At 36.6% G+C, this 20629-nt stretch overlaps 3 protein-coding genes across 3 annotated transcripts; all 3 read right to left on the bottom strand.

Moving 5' to 3' along the window:
- Positions 1-876: 876 nt before the first annotated feature.
- On the bottom strand, positions 877-7169 carry GCK72_006034 (uncharacterized protein; the record flags this gene model as incomplete). The annotated part of the gene is made up of 18 exons (XM_053725447.1): positions 877-1072; positions 1120-1421; positions 1470-2169; positions 2219-2357; positions 2404-2477; positions 2528-2623; positions 2671-3417; positions 3464-3847; positions 3926-4125; positions 4175-4649; positions 5100-5196; positions 5449-5574; positions 5648-5980; positions 6026-6128; positions 6514-6614; positions 6660-6764; positions 6912-7006; positions 7066-7169. 18 exons carry the CDS (start codon positions 7167-7169, stop codon positions 877-879), a joined length of 4377 nt encoding a protein of 1458 aa, XP_053589641.1.
- A 6199-nt stretch (positions 7170-13368) lies between these two features.
- On the bottom strand, positions 13369-14921 carry GCK72_006033 (uncharacterized protein; the record flags this gene model as incomplete). Its single annotated transcript, XM_053725446.1, has 5 exons — positions 13369-13785; positions 13848-14065; positions 14112-14378; positions 14423-14654; positions 14697-14921. 5 exons carry the CDS (start codon positions 14919-14921, stop codon positions 13369-13371), a joined length of 1359 nt encoding a protein of 452 aa, XP_053589640.1.
- Positions 14922-16073: 1152 nt separating this feature from the next.
- Positions 16074-17822, bottom strand: GCK72_006032 (uncharacterized protein; the record flags this gene model as incomplete). The annotated part of the gene is made up of 6 exons (XM_003108744.2): positions 16074-16370; positions 16415-16519; positions 16588-16805; positions 17192-17299; positions 17347-17567; positions 17647-17822. 6 exons carry the CDS (start codon positions 17820-17822, stop codon positions 16074-16076), a joined length of 1125 nt encoding a protein of 374 aa, XP_003108792.2.
- Between the last annotated feature and the right edge of the window lie 2807 nt (positions 17823-20629).

Below are 20629 nucleotides of genomic sequence, written 5' to 3'. Positions count from 1 at the left end.
TCATGTTCACGGCGATAGAATTTCCCGTTGAAAAATAAGGTAAATCTTCACGGCGAGGGTCCCTTTTTTGACACTTTGAGGCCCCATAACTCGTTTTAGACTAATTTTCGGACCTGCCTCCAAGAAACTTTTCTCTTTTCTACAAAATTCTGAGTCGATCCATATCGAAAAATCTCAATTTTTGGAATACCGCAGCCCCTCTTTACGTTTTTAATTATTTGAAAATTGTTTACGTTATTCTGATAATGTAACTCTAGAGAAAGCCTCTGTTAGAATAATTATTTTATTGCAATACAATGTCTGAGAAGTGAGAAACTGAGTGAAACTTCGAGTGGAATGAATTCAGGAAGCGTTTGAGGATCATTTTAATTAGATGGTCACTTCCGATACATCATTCAGCTGTGTTGGAAAATAGGGCTATTTACCTTCAAACGGTAACTTCAAGTAATATGTTATGTTTAAAATACTTCCCAATTGTTGATAAATTTTTGAATCGGTGAACAACATTAATTTATAAATAGTTTCATATATCATATTTATACAAAATAATTCAAAAACACAGATCTTCGAGCACATTATTTCAGTAGCTGAAGAAAAAAATACTCGTTTTGTGTGTCGGTAAGTTTTGATGAGAAAGATTAAAAGCGTAAAAGGTAATGACTAGTATAGTAACAAAATAAATAAATTGCATAAGTACATGTGTGAACAAAACATAGTGGCGTAAAACTTTGTAATGAGAGGAAAATATGAGGAAGAGAGCACAAATCGACCCGTTTTTATGTTTGCTTGTTGAATTTTTGTCAATTAACAGCTAGAACAGGGAGCGGCAACAACTATATTAATGACTAGAAACGGGGGAATAACAGATAACAACGTCTACCTAAATGTCTTGGAGATAAAATCAGCAAGAGCACTGTAGCAGAAAGAATACTGCTCGAAACGGGTGAACATCATCGGACGGTGGGATTGAAGTCCTTTGACTGTTTGGAAGATGTCTATCCGTTGTTCGGCTTTTTGTCGCAGTAAAAGTAAAGAAATGCAGATAAAAATTCCTGTCTCTGATGATCCATTTCTGAAAATTATTTTCTAAAGATTTGAAGTATGAGACGACATTATTACCTGCAATGGACAACAATTGGAGCTCGAGATTCAATCAAATTACTCTGTCTCTGCAAAACCAAACTGATCAGATTCATCATGCTATTCGATGATTTTGGTACGAGTGAATCAGCCGGCCAAGCAGTATAACAGTATTGAATAACGTCTTGGTTTTGACACGTTATATCTGAGTCTTTCATTGTGTATGCAAGATTTCGGATAATAAAATCTTGATGTTGTTCCACAGAATTAAAGATAACATCAACTGCAATTCGTCCGTCTTGGAAGTGTCTTTCAGTACCAGGTCCATCGAGTGGCCAGTACTGCAATAAGTATTATAAACCCAAATGCTTCTAACTTTTATAAAGTACCTTCTCTTGTTCACTCCAATCATTTTCGTTACTTAACATAACAATTGTATTCACTTTTAGATCAGCTACCATTCTCCAGAAATCGAAAACTGTAGCTGCCGATACTGGATCTTGAGCAGCGATGTAATCATAAAAGTAACCTTTGATATGTGATGCATTGATATAGGATGAGTCGGAATGTCCAATGATTTGAGGAAGGGCTACTCGATATTTGTCATATGGAACGGCCGCTTCAAACCGATTTTTTAGAATATTTTCATCCTTTGCAGCGAAGTTCGAGGTGAGAGATGTTGACAAATTACGTTCCAGTTTCTTGAATTCCTCTTCTAATCCAGTTTCACTATTAGATGTTACAATTGATTCTCGAGAAGATACAATGGCAACTTTTGGTGAAATCGATCCATTTCCAGATGAGGATTGATTGAAACTAACAGCTCTATCTCTCAATGAACACGTACTTTCACACAATCGATTATAGTGATCTTCAAAAGAATGAACATCCATATCAGTATATCCATACATATGCCATTCTGCCAATGCTTTATAAATGAATACGTATTGTTCAATCGATTGAACCATCAAGTTTCTTTGACGACGTAGATTGCATACGAATTCAAATACATTGGCTTTTCCTTCGGCAAGACATTGATCGAACATCGAATCAATTGTAATGAATGTTCCAGTACGACCAACTCCAGCACTGAAATGTACAGTTTAGATACTGGATATATTGAATTTCAAGATGTTACCTGCAGTGAATGACAACTGGCGAAGTATTGAACTGTGGCAGCTCTCTGAGAATGTACATGAATCGAAGTAAACCTGTTGAACATTCAGGCGCTTTATAGTCATTCCAGTTTGTGAAATGATACTGTAGAACACGACGAGCTGTAAACAGAAGTTTAATTTAATTGTTCGTTGATTGAAAACTTACAGCAATTAGCAAATTGCCCTTTGACTATTGGAACATTAGCGTACTCGACTCCGTTTTCAGTTGGAATTACATCACTGAAATTTTGAAATAAAAATAATGGATTCATCAGACAGATAAAACTTACGATCCACAGTCTGCTATATGAGCAATATCAAATGCACGAACAGCATAATCTGAATGAAATGAAACAGTCGAAGGTTCTACAATGATATCCCCATATCTGGAAAGAATAAAATCACAATTTTGACATCTGATACTTTTTCTCACCGTGTCATTTCTTCGTCGGGCCAATACTTTGCACACTGTTGTCGGTTCTTTTCAGTTAAATTAGCAACCATCACCACTAAATACGACTCCTGTTCCCAAATCATTCTCCAAAAGTCGTCAATCGTTGCTTCAACTGGTGCCTGTGCAGCAATAAACAACTTCTTCTCTTTCCAACTTTTAATGAAGTTTGCATTGATGTAGTCCGAGTGTTCGTCTCCTCTAATTTGTTTCAATTTCACACGTGTTTCATCGAATGCGCGAATATCGTTGTATCTGTTTTTGACTGCATTCTCTTTTTTGCTACTAGCAACCGTATTCATTGGAAAATGTGGAAGTGCTTCGTACTCTTGGACAAACAAGAAATCAGAATCTCGATGACGAAGTACGAATTCTGTTGGAAGATCTTCAACTGGAATTGCTCCGAATGTTTGTTTCAGTAATGTTCGTTCAACAGCATCTTTAGATACCATTTTTGAGAAAAATGGACACCAAGTAGTCAGCATCGGACTCTTTCGATGAAGTAGAATAAGAGTGACTCCGGCAGCAACTATTATGAACAAAAGAAGAGGTAAAAAGACTTTGACGAAAATTCCGAATCCAGTACTAGGACCATCTTCATCGAGAAGAACAGGTTTGAAATAATCCGAGTATCCATACGCGGGCCCACTGAGATGAAGTTGACGAAGGTGGCGTGTTGATGAAGTTGAGGTGTGTGTTCTTGATGTCGTCGGAGCACTTTTATCCATTCTGAAATTCGAATCGGCTGTAAACAAAAAACAAATAAAATACTTACAAATTTCTCAAAATGTTCGGTCCGGCTCCAGGTCTGGCATCTTTCCTATTCAGCTCTTCTTCTTTATCCACGCGAACAATCAAGAATCCAGTGTATTTTAATCCAGTTCTCAATGCAAGATCTTCTGCAGAGTAGCGACTAAGATATTGAACATTGCATGCTTTCAATCCCGTAACTCCAATACCATCTCCAATCGTTGTTTCTATTGGTAATTCAGTATAAGATTCTGCTACATAGGCGAAGAAACGTTTCTTCTCAGCAGCGGATGCGTGAAGATTATTGGTGAATACTTTTGAAAATGAATCCATCACAATCTCATCACTGTTCGGCAAAAGATCCAGAGAAACATTCGTTGGAAGAGGAACAATTGCGATATAGTAGCAACTGGCAATATTATAGATAAGTTTGTATCAAGAAATTATCTGGTTTTATTGTTAACTAAGTCTAAAGCTTATATATTACCTGATCGGTCCATTCATATCATCAGGTGGACGGGAGAAAGCTAATTCGAATGTTGACATGTTGCTAGTTAAACGAGTCTGTGGTGCTTCTACTAAATCCGGTTGAGCAAAATTTGTGACACAATTCTTTTTGAAAAGGGCTGGCAGAGAACGCCCAGCAGAGTTTTCTGCCCAAACAGTTACAGAATAGTTTCGATTGGGCTGAAAAAACAACATCTCAATTATTTGATTCTCTCAACTAGTAACTTACTTTCAAAGGTCCAAATTTGCAAGAATAGAAATCATTCGAGAAATCAATAGGATTTACTGAATTTTGAGATGCTTTTGATTCATCTTCGTCCCAATTTGCACATCGTTTGTCCACATCTTCTGCCGATGGAAAATCATCTGGAGTCAGAGTTCCATCTGATTTTCTCATGGCGCCACGAACGGAAACAAAGTATTTCACAATACGACCATTCGTCTCAGCTGGACTTTTCCATTCAACTTCACAACTCAACGACGTTCCAGAATTCAAAACACGAACATCTTCTTCCTTTGGTGGGAAAGGACGTTTTTGTTTCGTTGAGAAGTGCTCAGTGAACTCAAATGGAACGAGACCATCTTTTCCAGATACGAATAAAGTATACGGAGTGGCAGCACGAAGATCCTTGATGACAACTGGAGCTGTCACATTGTCCTTACTGTAAACTACAGCTCCTCGACTGTCAGTTCGTCGAACAAGTCTGAAAATAAACAAGTTATTGTTATGAATGTTCTGAATTTAGGTTAGTAAGATGAATGTGTGGGAAATCGACAAACAAAACTGAGGAAGCCAGGAATGTGAAAAGACTCAATGAACAAAGGAAACTGTGAATGTTAATTTAACTTGACAGAACGGAATATAACAAAAACACAGTAAAGTGTGAAACTGAAAAATACTCAAAAACCACAAGAAATCACTCCATTCCCAATTGATTTTTGTTTCTTACTTATTCGCTTTGGGATCATTTGAATCCACTTTCAAATTTCTTCGACTTCGATGTATGTGATGTGGTAGTTTTCTGTTGTTAAAGTGGAAGAGTACAAGAAGTTATTAATTAAATTAATTTGTGGGGAAGAGATTGAAAAAACAGAAAGCATTTTGATTGACTATTTTAGTAGAAGCCAGAAATGGCAGATTGAGTGTACCGTACCTCAAATCAATTGCCATATCTTCTCCATCTGACTCCCATGTTACGACAGCTTCTCTTTCTGATGCATTAACAGCTAGTTTTTGGATTTGACGAGGTGCTGAAATATAGATTTTTGTCAATATATCTTTCATTTTTCAGTAATGATGATTAGGAATTGGGAGCAAACTTCCATGTATAAAATCTCGCAGAATATAAATCTGCTTGAAACCATAATCATGCCATTACTACAAAACTCGTTTTATTAATTTTCGGTATAGTAAAATCTCTTTTGGCGTCAAGAATTGTTACATGCAATTTCAAATAATTTTTTTTCACGAACCACTTCACAACAACTCCATGCCAAACTTACGCAAATGCGAGGGTTTTGTCGGTAAAGTTAAGTCATCATCATCATCAGAATCTTTCAATGATGATGATGCTGACATAACTTTTTTTGGACGCTTGTACCAGTACGAATGTGTTCGCCGAAGATGTTCTAGATTTAATAGAGTTTCGAAACACTTCATTTTTTGTTGACTTTAGAAACGATAACTTTCTTCAAAGCATACCTTTAACTTCAAAAATCATTGTATCAGTGACATCTAATTCAGGCGAAGCCGTTGTTACTCGGCACATGTAAATTCCAGAATCCGAAACTTGAGCATTTTTTATTTCCAGTTCCCAACAAGATTGCTTTTCGTGGACTCTACGTGGCTGCCCATTCCGAGTTGCAAATGGATGAGATGTTGGTTCTCTGATAATCGTTCCATTTTGAATGAAAAACACATTTGCAACATCTATGAACCCTTCGGGATCTACATTCACACAACAGAACAATGTAACGTCCATTGCTTTGAATACTGATAATGATGGATGAGCTCGACTAACGACAGCTAGATCTCCTGGAAATAAATTTTGGAATGAATCCCAATTCATCGAAATCTTACGTTTATCACATTTTGTTGGTAAAAGTGTTGAGTTTAATTTGAGAGGTTTCTGATTGGCAGTAACATGGACAGTATCGAATTGTGGAGGACACAAACACTCATTCTGAAAAATGTGTGTTCGATAAAATAGAAAAAGAGATCCCTTTCGCTAATTGCTAACTATTACTCTACTTTCACTGATCTCTTCTTTGCCACGTCATCACTAAATCGAATTAATGAACATAGACAACGACAGACGCCACGTCGGACTCGATTAGTATCATTTAGAGTTTTCAGTGGAGGAAAAGAAGGCGAAATGAATAAATGAATGAGGATGAAATTAAAAAGGAGGCGACCACCCAGTCAGTAAATCACGTTCAATTTGTGTAGCGAGTAATAGGGAACAGAGAACAGTGAATGAACAAGGAACATTTTGATCATATGGTTTATATCTTCAGAATGGTCATTTTGATTACTATTTATATAGAAATTCAAAGATTAATTCTCACCAAGTAACATGTTGGTTCTTTTACATCATACTTCGACCTGTATTCCGAATCCATTACTAGACATGGTGATGTGGAACGAAATCCACATCGCTTCGGCGTAACTGAATAATTGTTCGTATGTGATTACATTTAAATAAAGAACTCACTAGCAGGACAACTTCTCGGACAGAGACAGATACCGTGACCATCTTTCCCGCGATGACAAACTCCTCCATATACACAGTCTTGATTTGATTCACATGGATGAATTCCTATGAAAATATGTCACATTTTAAAGGAAAAAATTAAAGCACGTAACAGCTTTGGCTCTAATTAGAAAATACATGTCTTCAAAAATGCATATTAACCGAAAGCAATAGTTTTTTGAATTAAAATATCAAATAACTGCAAATAAATACCAAGTTCTTTTGCATTCTTCGGTTTGCTCGGTTCAATTTTTGTGGAGTTCCATTTATCGATGCCGTCTGATTTCTTTTCTTTTTCTTCGCTTGATCTGAAACTATCTCAAAAGGTCTTTTTGGACAGAGACTCAAAACAAAGAATGAAACTTACAAATCTGCTGTATTTTCTTTTGATGAGTCTGCTGCTTCCAATAATTCCGTCCTGAGATAAAGAAGAATGACAGTGGTCCACCATATCCATCGATTTATTTGCATTTTTGATTCGGGCGCTAGTTTCAAAAGACCATCGTTCAAACAGATACGGGAAAAGAGTTGAAGACGTAGTGAAGTATATTAAAATATTTTTGACGATTTTTTGTTAAGCCCTGAAAAAGAAGAGTGAGTCACGAATTGGTAAGAAACCGGGTTGAGAGAATAAGGAAACATGAGAGAGTGCAAAGAAAACAAGGAAAAAGAAGGTGACCGGCAGAAGATGAGCTCCTGTGTAGAAGAAATGACCAACTGACGACAAGAATTGAGAGAATATGGATATTGTGGAGACGAAAAGAATAGAAAACGATGATTTGATGTTTATGACCTGCCGTTCACACTTTTTATGGGAAATAAACACTTCGCGGTGATAAAAAATATATTTGCTTTACTCTGAATTTTGCCTTCTTCTCTTCTTTACCAGAATGGCACAAATATGAAATTGGTTCCGTTTGAAATCAAATCCAAAAACCATGTGAAAACTTATTTTTCTTTGTTAATCTACAGACATCTTCTCTTCTCCAAACAAAACAAGTTTCAAATCATCAGATAATTGGATCGGATGTGGCGTAACTAGTAATAACGGGTACACATATAATTTATCAAAATTCAGAAAAATATGTATAGGTTTTTGCAAATAAAAATAATACACAATACATTTTCAAGTCAAACAACTAAATTGATTGAATTTTCAGCAAAGAAGAAGTGAAAGAAGGAGTAACCCGGTCCCTGGCGATAAAGTTTGTTTGTTGTGAATAGAGACAAAAAGAGAAAGAAGTATAGAATAGAATTGAATCAAATTGAAATTGATTCGACAATCGACGAATTGAATGAAAAAGAACGAGTCAGATTGGATGGATCGGTAATGGAAAAGTAGACAGCAATGGAAAATAGAGAATATTTTGAACTATCATTTTGAGGGATCTGATTGTAATATTAGTTTCATAACCTTTCATATTTAACTGAAATAGAGCGAAAAGCAAACTTATTAGATGAGAGCAGGACATCCAGTTTATGGTTCCTAGTCAAGAAGATATTGTTTCTAGATTTTCAAACATCAAAAATTAAAATATCGGAATACGTGACATCTTTATTCAACTGACTAACGGAAAGAAACTAGGGAAACGAACTGATTAAATTGAGCGACAAAGCTAATTAGACGTGTAGGTCAAACCACCTTCCTCCATACATCCGCCCACTCCAAAGGTATCATTGTCACCGTGTCACTTTACCAGAAAATGATGGAAAAACGGGGGAAAATTTTCAAAAGTAATGGAAAATCCTGAAGGACAAAACAGACAGAAATGGTGAACGACCGGTTTTGCAAAAAGAAACAGAAGAATAGAAAAGGTGGGCATTCACCGGAAATTGGTGAGTATTGTGGCAAGGTGAGGGGACAGTCAGGCGGTAAACTCATGTGGTATTTCAGATTTTTGTACAGGAACGTGAACATAATTTGCAGAGAACTCATTGAGGAAATTTGCAAGTGCAGAAAGAGTTAAACAAGAAATGAGATTTTCTGACACAGAAAATTGTCGAGAATCCAGACAGATGAGCCGTCTACATATTCAGTATTTTGATGAACGAAATTTAATTATTTTTAAGTAAGAAAATGAAATGTGGAAATCAGTGCGAGTTCGGACAACGAGGCACACTCGTTTTCACTGTGCCAACAGGCGTCATTGAATGAAGTGAGTGGGTGAATACGAGTGAAAAAGAAGAGAAAAAGTGGTTTCACTACGCATCCTTTTCTCTTTTATTTTCACGTTTTTCTCGATTGTCGACAAGTTGTGCAGCAAAAAGTGCACTTCGAGAGAGATTGAAACGAAAGAGGTCAGTTTGAAAATGAACAGATGTGTATGTGTCCTTCTACCACAGAGGTCCCCACAGAGGACAGACATTAGCACCTCGGGGTCATCACAGAAAAAAGAAAATGACTGAATGAGAGAAAGAGGGAAGCGAGGAAAAAAGAGGAATGGACATCTGTCTTTTTGACAAACCGACCCCCGACACTCAGAAGATAGACTATCCGGTGACACTTACTCATCGGACAAATGAAAAAAAAGGAGGGAAACAGCCATCATGATTCAGTTTACAGTGTGGGCTCAATAATCTTCACAGTTTTCATTAAACTATTTATGAATCATTGTACACTCATAATCAGATTATCGTGAACCTAAACTTCTCTTAAAATTACCCGATACCATCAGTTGATACTTGGAATTGTCAGAAATTTGGCTTCTCATATAGAAGCTTGGCATGAAAACGGAGAAAAGACACCCGAAAGAAGTAATCAAATAATCCGAACAACACACATAAACATCATGCCGCTTCCTCATCTTTCTCTCTTTCACTACCAAACATTACGAGCCATTCGGACGGAATATTCTGATTTAGCAGGAATTTCAAATTTAGAATTGTCGGGTTACCAAATTATGGAACGAGAGGAGAGATGCCCGGATTAGATGGAAACGGGTGAGAGGGTTTAGTACACATTTCTTCACTTTTGACGTGAAAAGGCGACGAAACGAAATAGAAACAGATTCTGAATGTCTCAAGGGAAAAAGGAAGAAATGCAAACATAACTGACCGGGCACGGACTGAAAAGGAGAAGAAAGAACGGAAGACATTTTGGAAATGAAAAGAGTTAGGAACAATATTCCGGAAAGGAAATTTATAGAGGGTGTTTTTACTCAAACTGTAAATATGCATATTAGCATGCCTATTGACGTTATAGTATTAATTCGGGAGTCGGGCAAAAACAATTGTAAAAAAAATTGCAAGTATTGTCGCGACAAAAAAGTTCCGACATTTTTTACCGACGCGTGTTTGCTGACTTAGTGCTAAATTATTAAATTTTGCACTGAGTCCGCAAACACGCGTCGGTAAAAAATATCGGAACTTTTTTATTTCGATAATAATTCTACAGAAACGAAAACAAGGGTCTGAAAGTAGTAGTATAAATAGAAGCCTTATATGAAATTTCGGGTTACCTATGCAATAAAGAAACTGTGTTAACTGAAATAGGAGTCTAGAATCTAATAAACCATGTTTCACAAATGAGCCTTTTTAGAATGTGCAAAATGAAAGTGTTCATTCGGAAAGACGACGGGGACCCTTTCCCTTTCATTCACTCTTTTGTTCGTGCTCTTCTTCTTCTTACTCTCAAGAGCATTGGCAGTCAGTTTCAATTCATTAATGCATTCATCTTCCCCTCCCCCTGTTCATTCATGTTTACACCGATTGCGCTCCTTCGTTTCTTCCTTGATCCTCAATAAATTGAAACGGAAGAAGAAACGATTATCACTTATAACAAACTCACAAATCGATGGATGTTCCAAAACGTTAAATAGAAGTCGATGAAAATTCGTTAATTCTTGGTTGCGTTGCTTATTATTTTTCGAGTTGGATCGAAACCGATACAAGAAGTTCAAAACAGTTTTTGGATTTACTTAAGATTTACAGTGTGTAGCAAAGTATTTATAATACTGGAGACACTAATGAATCTACTCACAGTAGGAGGTATGGAACAAATAACAAATCAAGGTGTGGCACAAATCATTTCTCAATGAGGAGATATCACTTTTGAAGTACCTAGTTTCTTTGTTTTCCATTCCCTTTTGAGAGAGGATTAGAGGAAACGAGAGGCGACACCTATGGGAAACGTTGTGTGAAATAGAAAACGAGAGGCAACAGAACGAAAAGAAATCGCATGATTTACGGGTATTATTAGTTGTGTCGAGTCGACTCAAGATTACATGAGAGAATGTCTGTAAAAGAGAAACTTGAAGTAGTAGAATTAGGAGACATGAAATGGTTGACACTAAGACAAAATATAACAACTTTTTGACTGAAAATTGTTGGAAGGATAACTCTAAAGAAGACTAAATAAATAACAAGAGTAAATGACTCATGTTATTAGAATTCAGTGAAGACAGAAGAAGATAAGAATTTCGATTGAAGCAAACATGTTCAAGAATTTGTCAAGCTGGAACAGTCATTTTGATACAATAAATAGGAGAAACTAAACAACTAAGTTTTCAGTTGCATATATCACCCAGTAGTTAAAAATTTTTGATAGAAACACTTCTTTCTTCATGTATTCACTTGTTCTCAATGATAAACACTAATACAAGCGGCAAAGAAAAAGGGAAATTGTTGAGACAAGGAGAATAGAATACACCGGAAATGAGAATCAATCGATAATCAGTTAAAATAGCGAGGGTAAACAAGACGCAGATGATAAAATAGAAATAGAAACATAAACATGACCAAAAATGGGAGAAGGAAGGCATTGAACGAGAGAACGAACGACATTCAATATTCTAATTGCGGAGAGGAAGGCGAAATAGTTCGAAGAATTAGGATAAATAGAGAAACGCAAAGTGGTCAGTGAGTCACAAATGGCCATTGAGTGTGCATTTCTGACCGACTTGGAGGACAAGAAGCGGGTATGAAAGAGGGAACGACATAAAACTGGTAAGAATTCAATAGAATTCCGTGAATATTCGGATGGTATGTTTGGGAGTGTCGTGAGGTTATTTGGTTTTGATAATATCACGGTGTGAAAGTTTCACACTATATTGTTAAATACCAGATTTAAAGTAGTTTAAAATTATACTAAAGGCCAAGTCAGAGAAATCCAGTATGTGACGAACAAGGAACCCAATTGAGGATCTCTTCTGCAAGAAGACCACCGTGGCTCATAACCTTTTACTTGTTGTTCTCCTAAATATCAATGAGTCATGTTTCGTTTACTTTACAGAACTGTTAGACCCACAAAAGTTTAGGTTCACTGGATACCGAAACAAAAAGAAAGTCGAAGGTATTGGTTAGTGAAGAATTTATCACGGAAACACGTTGGCTTTTGTTTCCGACATGAAAGGGGAGGGTGTGGTTATCAATTTATCAGATCAAATTGAACGAAAAAGTGACGAAAATTGTGTGGAAGATAAAGAGAAACAGAGAATTGGAACGGCAAAAAACGAGGAATCCGAAAAATAAGTCATGATCTAAAACCGTTCTGATGATTCATAAGTTCGATGTGAACATTAGGAAAAATATACGTGACTCCTAAGAGTGTAGAGATGTCAGAATAGAGGTACTGTTCTAATGTACCATAAGAATTGAGCTGATACAGGGACTGTACTTGGCTTTTTGAGTGATAATTCTTGTAATATGGACAGAAGCTTGAAAATGTTATCTCTGAATACCTGCTGAAGATTTATTCAATCAATTGAACATTCCGATGCCCTTATCATAAGGGTTTACCAGTTTGCCAGAAAACAAACTATCTAGAATCTCGAAAATGTCACAAAACCGACGGCCGATCGCCTTGATTCTCTTTTTGAAATCACAATCATCAGGAGGCAGAGTGTTATGAAAAGAGAAGATTATCTGTGAATACAAGGAGAAGTCAGGAGAAATAGAGAAAATAAAAGGTTGTCAGTGTGTGAAAAGGGAATTGATGATAGCGGAAGGATAAGAGAAAAAGGTTTCCGGTTGAAAAAAAATTAAGAAAATAAATAGGAGAGGCAGTGGTAACGTAGAAATCCCGAGTAGGATTGCAAAATTCCAATTTTGCCGAAAAATACTACAATTTTCGACTTAAGAACGGCAGTTCAAATTATTCAGGAGTAATTGCAAGATTTGAAGTAACAATTTTTTAGGAATTATGGACATAATCCACATAGAACCGGAAAAAAGAAAAAAACACTTCGAAGACACACTAGTCACAATCTCCATCGTGCATATTTATTAAATTAGGACGCGAAATTTTACACTTTGGGATCGGAAACAATTGAAAGGTTCTATAATCCAAGAGTGTCATGGAATAAGGGGCGGGATGTGATTATTATGATTTCATCTTGTTTCAGAGTGGGTCATACAATAGATTGGAAAAGGGAGAATTCTTCGGGGGTCTGAAATTCATGTGTTTTAGAAATATCAAATTTTGTTGCTTCAAAAGCACACAGCAAAATGGAACAAAATTGAGAAAAAAAGTAATCTTGGGAAGCCATGGAGGGAAAAATCTGACAAATTCTAGTGTTTGAATCAGATATACAGGTGTGTATAGGATACAAATGACAGAAATGGGAGATGGGGATTGAAATCGAATTTTAATTCGAAAATGGGTTGAAGGGGAAACTTACCTTTTTGAAAAAGGAGGAAATACGAACGGTAGAAATTAAATGAAAATTTTCGTCTAATTTTTAGTAGGCGAAGAAATGGCTAGCGATTGGAGAGAAGCAGAAAGGGGAGAGATGTGTCCCGAGTATCTCGAATTCTTCTTCTTCTCATTAGACTCCGATGGTTTTCTAATCTTCTTTCCTGGCCGTGGAGCTTGTAGTGGACGCGAAAGCGAGTTCTCATCTTTTCCGTTTTGCTGTGGATATTGTGAAGGATACCCTTGATAAAAATGAGATTGATGTTGCAAAGCTTGCGATCCATCTCCAGCAGGACCAACCCAATTGTTGTAGCCATAGCCAGTAAACCCATTGTTCGGGTATTGCTGCTGTTGCTGCCAATATGGTGGATGCATCATTGGTGCATAGTGTACTCCGGGGGGTGGAGTCATGAAACCATAGCTGGGTTGGAAAATTCCTTGACTATTCAAGTAAAGCTGAAATGAAAAGCAGTATCGATAACTTGCATTGTCTTCATTCATTTTTTATTTCTACTTACCCCAGTTTGGGTAAACGGCTGGTATGGTGGTGACTGATATCCTTGAGAATAATTCTCCTTGTTGTACGGTGAGCTGTGATTTGAGTCGTTCGACTGCTGTTGTTGTTCGCTATTATTCCAATGTTGTTGTCCATTCGAATATGAACCGTTTAATAGACTTGGTGGTTGTGGAGAAGATACCGGTCTATCCTCAGACAACTGTTCCATTTTATCGATTCCTAAAAAAATCAAATTTAAAAAAATTCAATCATATTTCATACTCACCAGCAACGGCGCTTGCATAAGTTCTGATAGACTCTTGCTCATTTTCAAAAAATACTTGGGGAGACTGCTGCTGTTGGATACCGGTTGGACTGAGTTGCGGCGTTGTTTGTTGTTGCTGTTCTGACTGTCCATTCTGTTCATGATTTGGTACAGGCGGATAGACAAATACAGATGGTGCTGTAGAAAAGGGATAACCACCATATGGACCTGGAGAAGCGGGTATCGCATAGCCGAATGAACCTGGAGAGGCTGGAACCATAGCGTAACCTTAATTGAAATTAACCTAAGAAAACTTGGAATTTTCGAGATACCAGGAGGAAACGCATTGGCATTCATTTTACGAATAGCAGGACCCAAGTTGAGCTTACGGCTGCGAAACTCTAGCTGTTTTGGATTGAGTTGGCGGATCTCTTCAGCTTGATCTTCCGTTTCGAATGTGATAAATCCATAGCCTTTGGATACTCCATCGAGGGACTTGACCATTTTCACATCTTTCACTGGGAAAAACTTCTCAAAATGCTCACGCAGGTCAGATTCGGTTGTCTCAAAAATAATAGAATATTGCAGTAAAACAAAGCAACTCACGTTAACTGGGAATCCACCAACAAAAATCCGGTTGGGAATCAGTTCATAAGTCGGTGGAGCCGGTATGATTGCGGCTGCTCCAGTCGGATAGAGGGGGACCGGAGTGGTTGGATGAGATGATGGTGTTGGAGGATAATGAACCATAGGCTGGGAAGGTTGTGAAGAGGAGTTCTGATGTTGTGAATTCTGATATTGATCCTTTTGATACCGTTGCGGCGGCGACATGATGACCCGTGAGCCACAGAGTCTGCGGGAACAACATATTATGCGTTTAGAAGAAAAAAGTATATAACGATTACAGCAATATTTTTCCCTGAAAAGTAAAATTCAGTTTTCAGCGAAAAACGTAAAGTTTTCTTTCGATTCATGTTCCGAAAAAAATACATTTTTTCAGTTACTTGCATCGAGGGAGAAAACCTTTCTTCAGGACACCGATAGTTCTATAAGAAAGTATAATAAATCGGAAAGTTGTTCTTTTAAAATATTAAAATTAGAGATATCAATTGTAAAGTCAAAACGAACTGAAAATAAACTTGCAAAGCAGTTCAACCCTCGAAAAAATTTAATTTGAATTTTGAGTTTGTGCTTTGCGTTTGATGTGCAGGCTGATCCCGTGTTACCGTATTGTGCGCGCGAAACTTGAAAATTGAAATAGTCGAGAACTAATCTTTATGTTTTCCGGTCGAATAAAGTGCAGACTTGCAAGATTCCGGGCCCGGCGGGCCGGCCCGGATTTGAATTTTTGAACTTTTTTCACTACAATTTTTTGTCCAAAAATTTATTTTCTGAAAATTTTTCATATTTTTCCTCAAGTATATTTTTCAAAAACCTTCGAAACCTACAAAAAATTGTTTTTAAGAAATATTTTTCAAAAAAAATCGGGAAATTTTCGAAAAAAAAATTTGAATTTTTTTCAGTACTGAACTTCCGGGCCGACCGGGCCGGGCCGGGCCGGGCCCTGGAAATTTTCATTCCGGCCCGGCCCGGCCCGGTCGGCCCGGATTTGAATTTTTGAACTTTTTTCACTACAATTTTTTGTCCAAAAATTTATTTTCTGAAAATTTTTCATATTTTTCCTCAAGTATATTTTTCAAAAACCTTCGAAACCTACAAAAAATTGTTTTTAAGAAATATTTTTCAAAAAAAATCGGGAAATTTTCGAAAAAAAAATTTGAATTTTTTTCAGTACTGAACTTCCGGGCCGGGCCGGGCCCTGGAAATTTTCATTCCGGCCCGGCCCGGCCCGTTGCAAGTCTGATAAAGTGAAACTGCCAAAATAACGAAATAATGAGAAGAAAATAAGTACATGAGAGATTATTAGTGATTATTAATGATAAGTAAAGCAAATTTTCAGAGGGAAATTTCAAAGTTCTATATTTATGCAGTGGCCGAGTCACGGGTGATAACCTTTTTCGTTGGAACAACTGGCTCTTCAATCATATCCTGAAGTGGAACTTGTTGTTGTTGTTCAGTATTGTGTAGTTGAGTGACACGCTTCCTTTGATGGTAATAGATAGGCATGATGATGTACTTGAGGATAGTCCACGGGAAAAAGTGGAATCCAAGCATTTGGAGTTCATGGTTCAAACAGCCTGCAGTTTTTTTCGTCAGTCCAATGGAACCGACAGCTTGATGACAGAAGTTTTCTGGTGTTACGACGAATGTAGAGCCTTCCTGAAATGTTAAAATATTTTTCAGATAGGATAAGCAGAACTCACAGTATAATAGGTCATTTTAGTGGCGACCAATGCCGGGATCAGAGTTTGTACGTTGATTGTGTTGTACTCGCGGTCGATAGACTCGCAAAGGAAAGTCATAAGTGCCTGAAATAGAAAATTCATGAAGAGATAAATGTCTTATTTCTGAAGAAGTTTAAAAAATGTAAACCTACCTTGGTTGCACAATAAGCAGCAAGCATTGGAATTGGACGAACTCCTTGAGAAGAAGAGAGAACAACAACTTGACCTCCGCCGGATTTTTCCATTGGAGCAAGGACACATGAAAGGAATTCAGCGGCTCCCAATCCGTTAACCTTCAAGATTTGTGTGTCCTCTGCTGGATTATCTCCATATCTTTCGAGATTTTCGCGACCAGTTCCGACGCTGTTAACTGAAAATGTGTGTTTTTTTTCAAAACCTTGCTCAACTTTGTGGCACGTGAATATTGAGAAAACTAGGAAATTGATTAAATTGCCACTGTTCCTCTACATAAATTCAATCAAAATTACCGGTTTTGTAATGACATTCTGTAGTGTCAAAAGTAGACAACCAAATGCAAATTGAATGATTCAGATGACTGGGTAAATAGAAAAAATGAGGGTGGAAGCGACTAAACACTTTTGAGAATCTTTGTTCTTACTGTATACATTTTTTTAAATTCTTTCAAAGAATGTTTCCTATATTCTCAAGATCTTTTCAGTAATCAACCAGTCCAATCTGCCCTATATTCACTCCTTTTTCTCATATTTTCTCCCTATTTTCCAACTTCTTTCTTACCGACAAATCCAACATCGATGTCGCTGATATAATCTCGAAGACGAGCGAAATCGCCGTTGCCAAAGTCAAATACAAACGTTTTGATTTGAGCGTCCGAGTGTTTTTCTTCTAAAATATCATCTGTTGGAAGTAATCCGAAGGACTATGAATCTTACCAATCTCTGTCTTCACTGATTCCAATTTTTTCGGATTTCTTCCAATGAGAACAAACTTCCGGAGTCCTCTTTTTGCCAATTCCAGTGTGTATGCTTTTCCAATTCCATCAGTTCCACCTGATACAACTGTCCATCTATGTTGATATTGTTCCAGGTTTGGTTTGTAGAATAACGGAGCTATCACGTAGATGAAAATAGCTTTGAGGAATGCGAAGAATGTTCTGAAATCGTATTTTTCAAAAAGAAGATATTTGTCTCATTTTCAGAGAATCTCTTTCCAAAACGTAGAATCCTACTCACCTGTGTAACCGATATCCCAAATAAACAACTGGAATCATAAGAATCATTGTAACAGCCAATTGAAGTCCGTTTTCAACGTGGAAAGTTGGGAATAAAGATTGAAAAGAGGCGATGAAGGATGAAGAGGAATCCTCCGGGATGAGGGAAGAGGACGTTGGAGGCGGAGTCGGCGCCATCTGGAACCAAAAAGGAATAGATTTTATCTTGATGAGGACGAAGAAGAAGAAGAGTAGGTACAATGTATAAATGAAAAAGAAAATAAACAAAACACAGAGGATTCAACAAAAAGAAGAAAAAATTTTCTGATTTTTTCTGTATTGTCAAAGAACAGTAATCATTCGTATCTAATACTTTGAACAATTTGATATGTTAAGTAATGATTAAGAAGGTTGGAGATTCAAAAGAATCATCATTCATTCTAAAAGGGTTATAGCCTAGAAATTCATGTTGGAATAAGAAAAAGAAAATGAAAAAAGGGTAATGAAGGGAATTTCAAACCGAGAGACTTGGGAAGATGTTATTGTGTAGGCTACAGTTTGTGTAGTCTGCGTGGAGAAGAACTTCCACGAGTAGATCAAATAATAAAAGAAAGAAGTAAGCCTAAAATTTTGAGGTCTACTGTAAAATTTGGAACATGAACATTTCTAATTTCTCTGAATCCTATTGCATTGAATATTTCAGTTTAAAATTCGGAGTTTCCCTCTCCAGAAGAAAAAAAAAACTTCAAGACAAACATGGCAAACGAGTGAAAACTTTCTATCCATCCGCATATAAAAAGTGAGAAAAAAGAGGTCAACGTATAGTTGCGAATGAAATTGAGGAGAGAAACCAGTTCAAAATGGAAAAAAAAACGAAGAATGATATTTGGAACACCCTGGGAATCACTTTCAAAAAGAAGTATACATTCTGAAATTCATCTCAAAGGCATAAGAACATTTCAGTCATTCAAGTGAGACTGATACAAGAACAACGGTTACACTATCATCGTCGTCCATTCGATATCAGTATCTTTATCGTCTTCCGTTGGATTCTTTGGACCGCCCATATTGAAAAGTGCATGAATGAAACAAAAAGTGGGCGGAGAGATAACTTTACACCCCAGAAACTGACTAGATAAAAAACTGAGAAATGTGATAATCTGGAAAATAAAGTCATGAATAGAAAAATAGATATCACTCATTGTTTCAGACAAGATTCTCTAAATGCGCCTTATTTCTTTTATAATAAAAAACATAGCTTTATCATTAGCATTCAATTAGAAAAACTTATGAAATTGAGATGAATAATAATAAGTGCAACTGAATAGTGCAGACTCATATTTCCCACGTTTGCGAAAAAAAAAGTAATAACAAAAGAGTACAAGAATCAACGGGTAAAGGCAGTCTGCAAAGGTACAGGCCACAAAATAAAATATTTTTTAAAGTTACCATATCAATTTTGTTCATCAAAGAACTGTTAAGAGATACTCCCAGGTGTCAGATGCTTCACTCAAAAGTTTTTTTTTCAATAATGAATCAGGTTCCTCTCTGCAACACCGAATTGGCTTTCCCCCAACCTTGACCATTTATGATATCATTTGAGATTCTTCAATGACCAATCTTCAAGAATCAACAAAACAATACATATCACAACAAAAAGGAAACAACAAGAAAAAGTAAATTGTTTGGAGAGACAAATGGAATTGAAAATGTGTCTACTAGCACTTGATGATGATGATGATGAGTGTGTAATAAGAGGATGAAGAAGAGGTCAGAGGGAAAAAAGAACATCGGACTGGCCGAATTGAAATTAGAATGTGGTCAGCAGGTGAACGACATGGTTAATTATTTCTGTTTTTATTGTGGAAAAATGGGAGATTTGTTGGAACGATTAGTGAAAAGTGTCAGTCCGAATCTTTGAAAAAACTAGAAGCTGTGAATTTTGGAAGATGTTCAATGTATACGTTCAAATTCGATGAAAAGTGGAAAATAAGGTAAGGCCTACATAGTTTTATAGATCATGTAGATGATTATTGAAGAGAGGTGATACGGTAGGAAAGTGAGAATTCGTAAGTCTATTAAAACCAGAGTACATAGAACGTAAAAGTTTATTTGAGAAAAAATCAAAAACAAGAATAACAAACTTCCAAAAATCCTTTTTAACGGCTAGCAGTTGAATGAAAAGCTTTTAAAAACGGAAACCGATCATTGACTTTTCAACAGTCATTTGGAAGGGAGAACTGGTAAATTTAAATGTAAATTATACAAGCGATTAGAATGATCCGTTTCGAAGATACACCAAGTGAAACTGTATAGAAAGGATAATGTTTTCTTCATTCCTAATTATTTCATTCAATGTCTAGTCAGTAGAAAAGAAGGAAACCATAAAAAGCAACACACACAACACAAGGTTAAGTAACAGAACTTGACATCCCGCTGAGAAAATGTATAGATTATAAGATATTATATGACAATATCTTCTTTTGCAATCAAGAGATTACCTAGAGTACAGAACAAGAGTACAGAACACTGACTTCAAATTGTACTGTGCTTCAAGTTTGCTGAAAATTTTCTTTTTTACAAAGTTTCTGTGTTGTTTTTTTTATAATAAACAACAAAAACACGACGAATATGGTTCCGGTCACAGTCACAGATTCCTTTTGTTATGTCTGTATCCTGCAAAAAAGTAAATGTTCTACCTCCCAATTCGACAAATTTCTTCAAGTGGTCATCAGAAGACGTTTTGTCTTCGAGGTGGGATGGCCTTGTTTAGAAAACTGAATACTTATCAGATATGGAGACTACAAAAAGGCGTCAAGAAAGGATTAAAGGTTTAATGATCAGAGACATTTGGAGAATTGAGAAAACTGTGATTTTGGTTTCGATAGCTTTTGATTTCAGCCAAAACTGTAAAGTAACTGAAAACTAGGGGATTCTTTGATCACACGATTTTACTTTTCTTTTAAATTTTCTCTGTTTGTTTTACTGCAAAATTCAGAGGTCAA

Source organism: Caenorhabditis remanei, chromosome II (genome assembly GCF_010183535.1).
Source record: "Caenorhabditis remanei strain PX506 chromosome II, whole genome shotgun sequence".
NCBI classification, from domain to species: domain Eukaryota; kingdom Metazoa; phylum Nematoda; class Chromadorea; order Rhabditida; family Rhabditidae; genus Caenorhabditis; species Caenorhabditis remanei.
This window is presented reverse-complemented; position numbering and strand designations above follow the sequence as displayed.